Consider the following 11,717-nt stretch of genomic DNA (forward strand, 5'->3'; position numbering starts at 1 on the left):
TTCTTTCCCTTAAGCTTTGCCTACTGCTTACTATAAACCCCCTCCTCATCTCCAGCACCACAAGCTCCTAAATACTCCCTCTATCATACCCTCTACAACAACTAAGAATCACTCAGTAGTACCAAGACTAAATAAACCGACGAGAAAAATGCCCGGCGTCACCGAATTCATCTTCTTCCACCTCAACCCCGCCGTCAAACCCGAAGACCCCACCAACAACGAAGCTGGCGCCTCTCTCCTACAGCTCTTCAAGAACACCAAACACCAAAACGGATACCTGGGGTCCTCTTGGGGCCGCTCAACCGAAGATGAGAATGTGATTGTTTGGGTGATTGGTGCGTTCCCTTTTCCCATCCCACAGCTTCCCCTCTCCCTTCCCTCTAGTTTATCTATCTACCTACCTACATACATACATACACCCCACACCCAACACACCCTAATCTAATATACACATATAGACTGGAAAGACGCCCAAACCGCCCCCACCCTCATTCCCTCGCTAACACCGTACCTTGCGCCCTCCACTCCCCTAACAACCTTCTACGCGACTCTCTCCCCTGCCCCTCCCCCGCACCAAACCCACGATCTGTCCTCCTCGCCCGTAACCGAGATCTTCACGCCGTGGTTCCCAACCTCCATGTCCGCGGAAGAGAAGAAGAACTTGCACGAGAGTCTCGTAGCGTTCCGGACGGAGCTGGTGGAGAATCTCGAGGAAGGGAAACGGCCTCAGAGGCTTATCATGGGGCAGGTGGAACGGCCCGGGACGCGGAAGCACGGGGATAGTCCGAGCGGGGAGGCGTTTGGGATGGTGGTGTTGGCGGGGTGGGAGAGCGTGGAGGCGCATATGGATATTAAGGGGACGGAGGCGTTTGGAAGGGGGATTGCGCCGATTAGGGGGTGGATGTTGAAGGGAGATGGAGGGGATGTGGAGAAGGGGGAGGGAGGGTTTGGTATAATGAGGCATGTGAAGTTTCAGAGAGTGGAGTGAATTGATGTCAATGGATAGTATGCTTTGTGTATGTGTAGTGTGAGGAATATGACGTGTAGGATGGTAGGATAGGGAAGGGTTATGGGAAAGGTATTATTAATTAAACAGCGCTTTTCCAAATAAATACAGTACACACAAAAGAAATTGAGGAAAACAAAACGCGCAGACCCCGAAAGAAAGATATAGACGGAACCCAAACCAAACTATCAGAGCCACCGGAATATAACGGATGACTTTTGGAGTAGTCGCAAAGCAGAAAGACAGCAAACCGATTCATCGGCGGGAACAGAAACAGGATGAATTCACTTAGCCTAGATCCGATGCTTCTCGCTTTCTGCAGGATGTTAGAAGGGGTCATTTCACATAGTTTGGGAAGGATACTAACCAAGTCTCGAGTAGAGCATGTAGAGCGCCATCTGGTTGCACTCCTGGGTACCGGTGATCGTGACCAGACGCTCGTTGCTGTTCTCCTGGGGCTCGTTGATCTTGATGACACTGCCACTCAGGTGACGGATCTCGTTGATCTTGGCTCCTCCCTTTCAATGATGGCGCCAACCATGTCGTTGGGGATGTAGATCTGCTGGGTCAGTGGCTGGCCGGGCATGACACCGCCGACGGGAGCGGCAGGCGTCGGCCCACCACGAGCCTGTGCGGCGGCCGCCTGAGGCGCACCGTAGGGCGCGGGCTGGTGCGGGCCAGCGCCAGCATACGGGGTGTGGGGAGTAGCACCGTAGGGCATCGAGGGCTGGGCTACAGGAGTTTGCGCTGCCGGGCCCTGGAGGTAAGGAACGCCATAGCCGCCAGCTGCGCCGCGGTTGGGGTGAGGGTGGTGACGCTTGAAGGTGTCGGGATGGCCGTACTGCCCACCAGCGGGCTGAGGCACGTACGGCACAACCTGCATGCCGCCAGGCACAGCGCCAGCAGGACCGCCGCTGCGGGTGGCATAGGCCGAGGCAGCGGGGCCGCCGAAGCGTTCTGTCAGCTGCTCGACGAGAGTCACGGCAACGTAGTAGGTAGCGATGTGCACTGCGTCAGCAACACCGAGAATAACAAGGGACCGTTCAGTAGACAGGGGAAGGCAAGCATCAGAAGCGTTGAGACGTGCACCAGAGGCGTCCTGGATCTCTCGAATACGGCTCCCACCCTTGCCAATGATCGAGCCAATGAGAATATGGGGAATCAACAAACGCAAGGGGTATGTCTTGGATTGGGCAGTAGAAGGGGCATCAAGGGGCTCATTGTTCAAGGTACGAATAATAAGACCGAAGGCCTAGCATCCGGGTTAGCAAAGACAGTAGAAAAATCGAACCATATCGTGTTCAAACTCACCTTCGCAGCAGCATCCTGGGGGCCGCTAACGGTCAAGATACGCTCGACGGCACCACGGGAATAGTCGCTGACGGTGCACTTGGCGCCGGACAGACGACGGATCTGGGATACGTTCTCCCCACCTTTACCGATGACGGTGGCAGCCTCCTGGCTGGAGATTACAGCCCGAATGTGAATCCAGCTAGACTCATCCTGGGGACGGTGTTGCTCGGATTGGGCACCGGTCGACTCGGCGTGAGAGGCCGTCGACTGAATGGGTTGTGTCTCCTGAGCGCCCTTGGAGTTAGGAGCATCGGGGACCACAGTGTCGCCCTGGCCATCAGCAGTCGCAGCCGGCGCATCCGTTTTCACATCGGCATACGCCTCGGACTCATCGCCCTTTACTACTTTGTCCAACGCAGGACGCTTGGCTTCCGGCTGATCATTAGGACCGGAGGGAGAGGAAGGGTCCTCCAACGGACGCTTGGTCGATTGCAACGCAGACGGAGAGGCAGACATGATGGTTTGTGTGCCTAAACTGTGCGGACTTTCTGTGCTTGCTTGCTTCACTTACGCAGGACGTGTCCAAGTGTGTTTTCACTTTTCAGAACAGCTCTTCTTTTCTTTTCACTGCAGCTTTATTTGATCGACTATGTACACCAGGAGTTCCCAATAAAACTTGCTGGTGCTGGCGATCGGATGGAGAGGGAATTCTGATGCTTGGAAGGATGTGGGAAGATTGGTGAACTCGTGCACAGTGCGGGAAGTGATGCTGTGAAAGGAGAGCCGACGAGGAAAGTGTGAAAAAGGTCTGGGATTGCCACGAGGCCTTGGAGGTTGAACTTGGAGCGGAAAGCTTCAGAGTGAAGCAGTGCAAGGTAGAGGGAAGAAGGAAAAAATGAAACCAATCGGGTCGGGCACGAGGGCAGGAGAGATTGGGTGCTGGACGGTGGACGAAGATGTGCTCAGGGTCCGAATGGGTTGGAAGGCGGAGGGAAGCGTGAAGGGAGAGGAGTAAAAAGAAAACGAGAAGTAAAACGAGGCCTTTTTAGCAGTATCCGACGCCCAAACTATCCTTTTTCTTGCCTTAAGAAGACGCGACGTGGGTCGAGAGACGTTCAGGACAGGCGGGTCTTCTACACGATCAGCCCAAGAACGCTGGAATAGCAGACGTGGGAGAGTCGAAAGGTCGATGAGACGACAGCGACAGGTTTAAAATAGAGGTGGCGAGTAAACACGCGATGATCAAAAGGGGGTTAAGAGGGGAGGTGGATGGGTGAACGAAGTCGAGCTTGTCGCGGTGAAGGACGAAGAGGGAGAAGCGACGTTAAGGTTGAGTTGAGGTTCAGTCGCGCATCCTCGCCCTCCCGCGCTATCCCCTTTCCGGAATCTCCCTCACGTGTTCCCGGCCTGCAAAACACCTGCCAGTCCCTCATTCGTCTATACATTTCACCTCGGTTAGTTGGCTCGAGAGACAACTGGATGCAAAGCGAAGACTAAAATTAGAGGCGCATTCATTGACCATTACCCAACGTCAATCGCAATGGACGTGTCGCAGGAAACCGTTGAAAAAGTCCAGCGTTTCGCGGAGAAGCGCCAACGCGCCGAGGACTTCTACGAAAACCAAGAAATCAGTCCAGCAATTCTACAGGCGTACAATAGAAGGCTGGACGAAACACTAAGAGAACTTCAAGATCAAGTCAAGCGTCAAGAAGATGATTTGCGCAGGGTATGTATCCACCCCAGGATAACCATACCCCGTATGCATCCAAAACATGCAATCCAACCCCTAACAAATCGCCCAGCTGCGCGAGGTCAACGCCTTCGATCTTTCCAAAATAGGCTCAGATACTTGGTCGCGTGTGGCCCAAGTACAAAGAGCCAAGAGAGCCTACGACTCGCTTTTAAAATCAGAAACCGAGTTTCCAGCCTCAGGCTCGCCCCTGCCTTCTCTCCTGGCAATCGAGGAGACATCGCGTCTAGTCAAAGAAACCAAGGTTTCTGTCTCCATGACGGCAGAGAATATCTCGTCCAATCGTCAGCGTCTGAAATTAGAGGAGGGGAATCTCCGTGACGCTCAAGTCATCCGGGATGGTCTTCGAAAGCGGATCCAGACCATAAGCAGCGAGAAGACGACCAAGGAGAAGAAGACTGCTTTCCAGCTAGCGCGTGAACTAGCGGAACAAGAAGAAGAAAAGCAGAAAGAGCTTGACAAAGCAGCAGAGGAGATGAAGACTACGCTCTACAACTTTGTGGACGAAACCCTTGCGCCCATGCTTGCTGCCGAAGCCCTCGGCGGCCCCACGGTGGGTGATGCCGCCCAGGTCTCTGATGCGACCTTGCAATTAGGCTATACGAGCCATGGAAAACCGAAGAAGCCTAGAAATCCAGAGGCAGCAAACCCGGATGCTGGACAGCGCCGGATCGATGAAATTCTTCCGCGCCAGTCTGGGCAAGGAGACAACCAACCAGCTAATCGCAGAGAGGCTGCGGCTTTGGAGATGCGCAATCTACTTGATGCCTTGTTGGAGGCAGGATCCTCCTATATCGATTTGCCTCGAGAATCGGCTGCCTCGCGGTTTTTGGTCAGGGCTAAAGTCGCCCAGTTCCATCCCCGTGATGCGCGACGCTTGAGGCTGATTGATTTTGGACGTTCATTAGACGATTGAACGACAGTACTATGACCTATCGTATGATACATGACATTCCAGGGTATAATGAAAAGAAAAAAAGGCTGTATATATTCTGTCACAAAAAGCCAAAGCGCCTAATACAGTCATCATGCCAGTAATTTATACCCCCATTAGCACAACGCCTATACATGCATTAAGCAATCAACGCCCATAAGTGCCACTGCATATACCGTAAAGTTCATCACAAAGCCGAATTATTCGGCACTTGAAAAGCCATTAGATGGGCATCATCCCTATTCGACTAGTTGAGGGTTTCGCTTTGGTCGTTTTCCGAGGGGCAGAGGAGCGATTGTCAGCACGATCACCAGATTTTCTGCGGGCTCCCGTCGATTTTGCCCTGGATCTAGGGGCAGCGTTTTGGCGGCGAGGGCGTTTGGTTGTTTGACGCTTCCGAGCCCGAGGTCTACTGGACTTTCCGGGGCCATCATCCTCGTCGTCGGAGTCGAGGCCAGCAGTGTTCTGGGTAGAGAAATAACGACTTGACAGGGTCTCATCCACATTAAATGTAGACGGATGATCCGTAAAGATTCCGCCATCGCTGAACTCATCCTCAGTGCTGGTAAGGTTAATAACATTGTGATGGTTGGGGTCCGGAACCACCCCATCAGCATCATCTTGCTCTTTCTTCAACTCTGCATAACGGCGCTGCGTGTCGCGCACAAGCTTCAGAATTTGGCCTCCGTATCGGTTCACCTTGTCCGGGTCAATACCAGGGATTGTGGCAAGTTCCGCCATATCTGGACATAAGTCAGTTCTGCTCATAGCTATCATAAGAGGGTTCTCACCTTTGGGGAAGACGATGACCATCTCGCGCAGGACGCTGTCAGTAAATGGTTGGTTGCGAAGGCCTTTCTGCATGACCAGCTGCTCGGCTGTTAGCACGTTGTCAAGTGCCCTCGGATGAACGATCACTTACATCCTGACAATAGTTCTTGGCATAGACCATAAAATCCTCCGCAACCGCTTTATGGAGAGGGTCCAACTGCTCAAATCGACGGTCTTGGGTGATTGGCGGCCCGGGAGTGCGACGCCTCTCCTGTGCTGGTTTGCCGGCGATTCGTACTCTTTCGAACCCATCACTGTCGGCATCATCGTCCGTGGTGTCGCCTGCGCCCCCTTGGTACCGGAAGCGAGATAGACGGCGTTGGTTTGCCGCTTGTACAGGTGACGAGACATTTGTGGATTGCGGTTGATACTCTTTGTTGCCGCCATCAGTTCGTGATCCCGAATTGGACTTCCTGGCCTTTCCATTCGGCGAGACTCGCACGTCAAGCTTTAGTTTGCACCGCCCACTCTCGAAATCAGCGGCACGGCGTCCCACTTTGATATATTGAATGGCAAATTTACTTCCATTGACGACATTCTCTTCAACAAGAGCCCCCTCGCCTAGAAGTCTGTGGAATAGTCGTTCTGCTTCGCCTAGTTCTAGGCCCGAACCGTCACCATAGCCAGGTGCCTGTCGATGTTGTGGAGACCTGAACCTCTTCACACTTCCCCGGAAGATGTTCACACAGTATGACAGAGTAACCTTATCTTCGATGCTTTGGAAGTAGCGGACAACTTTAATAGCAGAGACAGCATAGTGGGAAAAGTCGTGTAGCTCGAAGACAGAGTCGGACTTGCAGTTGTCACATGAGGCATTGCAGTCTTGCCGGCGGAAGTATTCATTAAAGTAGGCAAAAATTTGTACTCGCCTACAATCGCTCCTGTTTTCACAGTATTGTACCACGTTGTGGAGCATCTGCCGTTGCCGATTCTTCTGTTGCTTGCTGCCCTCGCCCTTGTCGATCATGCTAGATATAGTGCTCGTATCCTTGTAGCAATAATAGAGGTAGCAGCCAGACCGCTTGCCATCTCGGCCTGCCCGTCCCGTCTCCTGATAATATCCCTCCAGACTCTTGGGAATGCTGTGATGGATCACAAAACGCACATCAGGTTTGTCGATACCCATTCCGAAAGCGATTGTCGCCACTATAACGTGAGTTCTTCCAGCTTGCCAGTCCTGTTGTATTTTCGCACGCTCTGCCGAATCCATGCCGGCGTGGTAGTGTTCCGCTTTGATGCGATAGTCATCCCGGAGACCGCTCGCGACCTTTTCACATGTCTTGCGCGACAAACAATAGACTATGCCTGATTTGTTTGCGTAGGAGGTCTTGATAGTATCGGCTATGCTGGCCAGAAGCTCCGTTCCCTTCTTTTTGATCCGTACCTCGTACGTCAAGTTTGGCCTGTTAAAACTCTGAGAGAACACTTCACAGCCTTCCATTCTTAGGTTGTGAATAACATCCACCTTGACATTCTCGGTGGCTGTCGCAGTTAGCGCCATCATTGGCACTCCAGGTAACTGATTCCTAAGTTCTCCCAGCTCTTTATAATCAGGACGAAAATCATGCCCCCACTGACTAACACAATGCGCCTCATCGATCACGATACGTGCAAGCTTCCGACTGCGATTGAGCTTCTCCAAGCTTTTGGTAATGGCCTGACTTTTGTTGACCATTTCCGGGGTGATGTATAATAGTTCGATGTCTTCCTCCGCCATGGAGCCCGACAGCGTGCTGAGGATCCATTGCCGTTGCTCTTTCGGAGTCTCTCCGTTCAACAGGTAAGCCTTGATATTCAAGCGATTCAGATGCGACACCTGGTCCTGCATCAGGCTGAGCAAGGGGGAAATCACGATCGTGACTCCTCTTGTGGAGCCTGAAGTGACAACAGAGGGCAGCTGATAGCATAGAGACTTGCCTCCTCCGGTGGGCATCAAAACGAAAGTATCTTTCCCACTCAGCGTCGCATCTATAGCCTCGAGTTGATTCAGACGGAACCCACGAAGATGGAACCGGTCTTTCAGAGCATTTCTGACGTCCTTAGACCATGGATGTTGGTTCCACAGAGCGTTATGGCCCTGAGATTTCGGTTGCGACAGAGGAGTGCGCGAAGCATTTCCGGAAGTTTCAGCAAAGACCTTGCGGTTATGAAACCCGTGGTTGTCGGTTGCGAGTGAATAGCCTTCGTCAAGGAATCCAGCAGCTTCTAGCATGTCTTCGTCATCGAGGTCGAACTCATCCGCGTCTACTGCAGGACGCGTGGGTGAGCCCATAGTTCGAGTAAAAGCGTCATCATCGTCCAGCGTCGTCGGGTCATCATAGTTGAACGCTCTAATGCTCGAGGTCCCGTTCGTGTTCTTGAAGGACAGGTCTGACACTCGAGTGGATATCTCGGAACGAGAGTTGCTGTAGTCTACTGTTGACGGTGCATGTGATCGCGAGGACACGCCCGAAATTGTTGTGTCATCCAATGCACTAATCAAAACAGGCGAGGGGCGCGATAACGTGGTCGGATGGTCTGCCTTGTAACGCAGCGGGCGGACATCCAATAAAGGAATAGACAGCAATTTAGATCGAGCTAGCAGATGTTGTATATCTGATTCAACCTTTTGCAGCTGAGTCGTTGCTTCTCGACTTTCCACAAGCTCTGGCATTTCGGACGGATCGCCGCCCTGTGTTATAACCTGCATGAGTCTTTTCTTGAGCTTGTTCCTTTTCAAGTCATACGACTGATATGTGACCCTTTGCTGCTTGAGCAAATTAATCGCTTCGATCCTATCGGTCAGGGTCTTGTTTTCAGCGATCAAGTCAGGAGCAAGCTCTCCCCTCATTGCTCGCTCATACACTATCTCAGAGTTCTTCGTGAGAGTGCTCTTCAGGGTTGCAATTGCTCCTTCAAGCGAGTCAGCTGAGAGACTCAGGAACATGGCCACATCTTCGTTCTGAGGCTGAGAGCTAGGCGAATCCGTAGTAGCAGGCACATGAGTGATGGGTTTAGGGCTGATGTGGGTGTCTTTCCTGGGTGGAAGGATACTGGAGGGGACGACATCCATAGCATCAGGTGCCCATGGAGAAGCACGGGTCTTCTTTCTCGCAGGGCTAGGAGGTGCATGTTCATCTGAGCTATCTTGATTGGGCAAAATTGGATAGAGTGATTCATTGGAATTCAAGGTTGGGCCGTCTCCATCGGGAACCCAGTCATCAAACAGATTCTCATCACCGTCGTCATCGTCAGAATCAGCGATAACATGACCCACGCGAGAACTCTGTGAAAGCGAAGGAAGGCCCGAAGGACCATCAGCCCGAGTTAAAATGTCCTTCCTGGTCGTGCGAGGCGATTTTCCGGGCTGAAGACGCGTCGAGGTAGAACGGGGAGTTTTCGCAGACTCAACAGCCTTCAATGGCGAGCGTGTTTTCGAACCGTTCTTTCGGGGCGAAACAAGGTCTGACACATAATCGTCGCTCTTCCGCTTCTTCCCACGCTTTTCAAGAGGCTCTCTCCGGGATGCAGCGTCTTCGGTCCACAATCGTTGCGGCTCCTCGAACCCATCGAATGTATCAGACGAAAGCGTTGTCTGATTCAAGTCGCCAGTCAAGTCAATTGTATCAATGTCGGAATCAAATAGTGGTGAGTTTGTATTCAAAGGCTGCTTCGATCCGAACGGTGTCAAGGACGTTTTAGGGCTGCGCAATGGAGACCGGGGACTTTGCAGGTCTAATTGGAATAACTCGTTAGAGGATCCCCGAAAATGATAAGCACGCTGATTCACCGTACCTTTGATAACCCTGTCTGGACCATTTTCTCTTCCCTTAAAAGGCGACTTCACGGACTGGCTACTTTTCAGAGGTTTGGGAGTGGGTGCGCCAGCGTCCTTTGACAGACTGAGCATCCGCGGCTTGCGTGCGGAAGCCGGAGTAAGAAGCAATCGCGCCATCTACTGTGTCCGAATCTACCTCCGCTTTTTCGTCCACATGGTCCGTATCTGCTGGTTTGACTTCCGGCTGTAAATCATCGGTCGGGAAAGGGATATCCTCTGGCTGGTGCGCTAAGGTCCCCGCTGGTGGCACCGGCGCAGTAGGTTGATTTCGGTCGGCAGTGTTATTGTGAGACTCGTGCGCGGACGGAGATAAGGAGGGGTACAGCGAAGGGCCCTGCTGCAACAGCCATTTGAGATGGGCTGCTAAATTGTTTTTAGTCATAGGGCCGTATGCTTGTGAGCATGGTTTTCATTGACGAGTCGCAACATAACAATCACAAAGGGCGTTTAGACTAGCTGCCGAGCAACTACTAGTCTATTCAATTGCTTTCAGTCCGGCGGATCCACGGCGTTGTCTGGACGCGTTCCGGCGCGTCATCACGTGGGCGGTGAGACATCGATAATCCATGCCACTCCCAGTTATGATACTCGGTATTACTTACCCTCTTTGAAGATAAGAAGCATCGTTGGTGTCAAGGTAATGGCATGTTAGGGGATGCCTCTTAGAACTGTTGCAATCGTGCAGTAAATGCATGAGTCCTTGCGAGCTATCGTGCAGCATTGTTCCCTTTCAGTCGAAATAATGACACTTGATAATTTTCCATGACAACATATTTCAATACAGAACATGGAAGCATCAACTAACATACAATACTATTGAATATGAGCCAGTCAGCAACCGGTGATACTAGAGGCGATAATCCCGGTTCAATAAGCATGCATTACATACAATATATGTCTATGTATGCTTTATTCGGTCTCGTGTGCTCTCCTTTTAACGTGCGAGCCTGGCCACTCATTGACAATGGTAATGGTTTTACACGGTAAAATAAGAGGGGCTTCATGGCCGACAATTTTTACTGGGCCCAGAAAAAACCCCGCGCTGGATGGAGAGAATCTGTAGTAAATAAGATATCAACTCCATAACTCCACCGATAAGAGGGTGATAATTGAGGAGAACAATCAAACTCCACCTCATCTCCTCAAAGTCATAGAAACCACAGAAGAGTCTAAAGGTTCACCCCGTATCCCTCAAGCTCGTCAACCATGGGCAAGAAGAACAAGAAGTCCGCCGAGCACAAGGAGCGTGTAGCAGCGAAACAGAATAAGAAGGCTGCTCAAAAGGAGAAGAAGGGCAAGGGCAAGGGCAAGGACGCCGACAGTGATGTCGAGGATGCTGATTTGGACGCCATCCTTGCGCAGTATGCTGAGGAACAAGCGAAGTTCATGAAGGTCACTGAGGTAGTGGGAGGGCCGCCGACACCACGGTCGTCTGCAACTGTTCTGGCTTCTCCTTCCAATCGCAACGAATTGTTGGTATTTGGTGGAGAATACTTTGATGGAAATCTTGCTACCTTTTTCAACAACCTCTTCGTTTACAATATCGATCGTGCGGAGTGGAAAGAAGTCACCAGTCCTAATAGTCCGCTCCCTCGCAGTGGACATGCTTGGTGCCGTGGTGGCAATACGGGAGGTGTCTATCTGTTCGGTGGTAAGTATATGGCTCAGAAGCAGCATATCAAGTCTTTAGAGTACTGATGTCTGCAATAGGAGAGTTCTCTTCGCCCAAGCAGGGTACCTTCTATCACTACAACGACTTCTGGCACCTTGATCCCTCTACAAGGGAATGGACCCGTCTGGACTCGAAGGGCAAGGGTCCTCCAGCCAGAAGTGGTCACAGAATGACTTACTACAAGGTCAGTACCTATTCATGCCGGAAAATCTAAATGGAAACTAATCAAAAGACAGAACTACATTATCCTCTTTGGAGGTTTCCAGGACACCTCCCAACAAACCAAGTATCTCCAAGACTTGTGGATCTACGACTGTTCCAAGTACACATGGTTCAACCCCACGCTTTCAACCGCATCCCAGAAGCCCGATCCTCGGTCTTCTTTCTCCTTCTTGCCGCACGAAAGCGGTGCCG

General features: G+C 51.8%; 5 protein-coding genes across 5 annotated transcripts; 3 read left to right on the forward strand and 2 right to left on the reverse strand.

Annotated features, from left to right (window-relative positions):
• Positions 1-148: 148 nt before the first annotated feature.
• On the forward strand, positions 149-988 carry An11g04640 (hypothetical protein; the record flags this gene model as incomplete). The annotated part of the gene is made up of 2 exons (XM_001394418.1): positions 149-335; positions 459-988. The coding sequence occupies 2 exons, from the start codon at positions 149-151 to the stop codon at positions 986-988; spliced, it is 717 nt and encodes a 238-aa protein (XP_001394455.1).
• Positions 989-1,490: 502 nt separating this feature from the next.
• Positions 1,491-2,815, reverse strand: An11g04650 (uncharacterized protein; the record flags this gene model as incomplete). Its single annotated transcript, XM_001394419.3, has 2 exons — positions 1,491-2,258; positions 2,318-2,815. The coding sequence occupies 2 exons, from the start codon at positions 2,813-2,815 to the stop codon at positions 1,491-1,493; spliced, it is 1,266 nt and encodes a 421-aa protein (XP_001394456.3).
• Positions 2,816-3,839: 1,024 nt separating this feature from the next.
• Positions 3,840-4,965, forward strand: An11g04660 (uncharacterized protein; the record flags this gene model as incomplete). Its single annotated transcript, XM_001394420.1, has 2 exons — positions 3,840-4,025; positions 4,102-4,965. 2 exons carry the CDS (start codon positions 3,840-3,842, stop codon positions 4,963-4,965), a joined length of 1,050 nt encoding a protein of 349 aa, XP_001394457.1.
• Positions 4,966-5,205: 240 nt separating this feature from the next.
• Positions 5,206-10,013, reverse strand: An11g04670 (uncharacterized protein; the record flags this gene model as incomplete). Its single annotated transcript, XM_001394421.3, is given in 4 exon segments — positions 5,206-5,726; positions 5,775-5,853; positions 5,906-9,528; positions 9,589-10,013. Coding segments are annotated over 4 exon segments (4,648 nt in total), but the record flags the coding sequence as incomplete, so codon positions are not given.
• Positions 10,014-10,837: 824 nt separating this feature from the next.
• Positions 10,838-11,717, forward strand: An11g04680 (uncharacterized protein; the record flags this gene model as incomplete). The annotated part of the gene is made up of 3 exons (XM_001394423.3): positions 10,838-11,282; positions 11,342-11,487; positions 11,540-11,717. Coding segments are annotated over 3 exons (769 nt in total), but the record flags the coding sequence as incomplete, so codon positions are not given.

This window comes from Aspergillus niger (genome assembly GCF_000002855.4).
Source record: "Aspergillus niger supercontig An11".
Taxonomy (NCBI): domain Eukaryota; kingdom Fungi; phylum Ascomycota; class Eurotiomycetes; order Eurotiales; family Aspergillaceae; genus Aspergillus; species Aspergillus niger.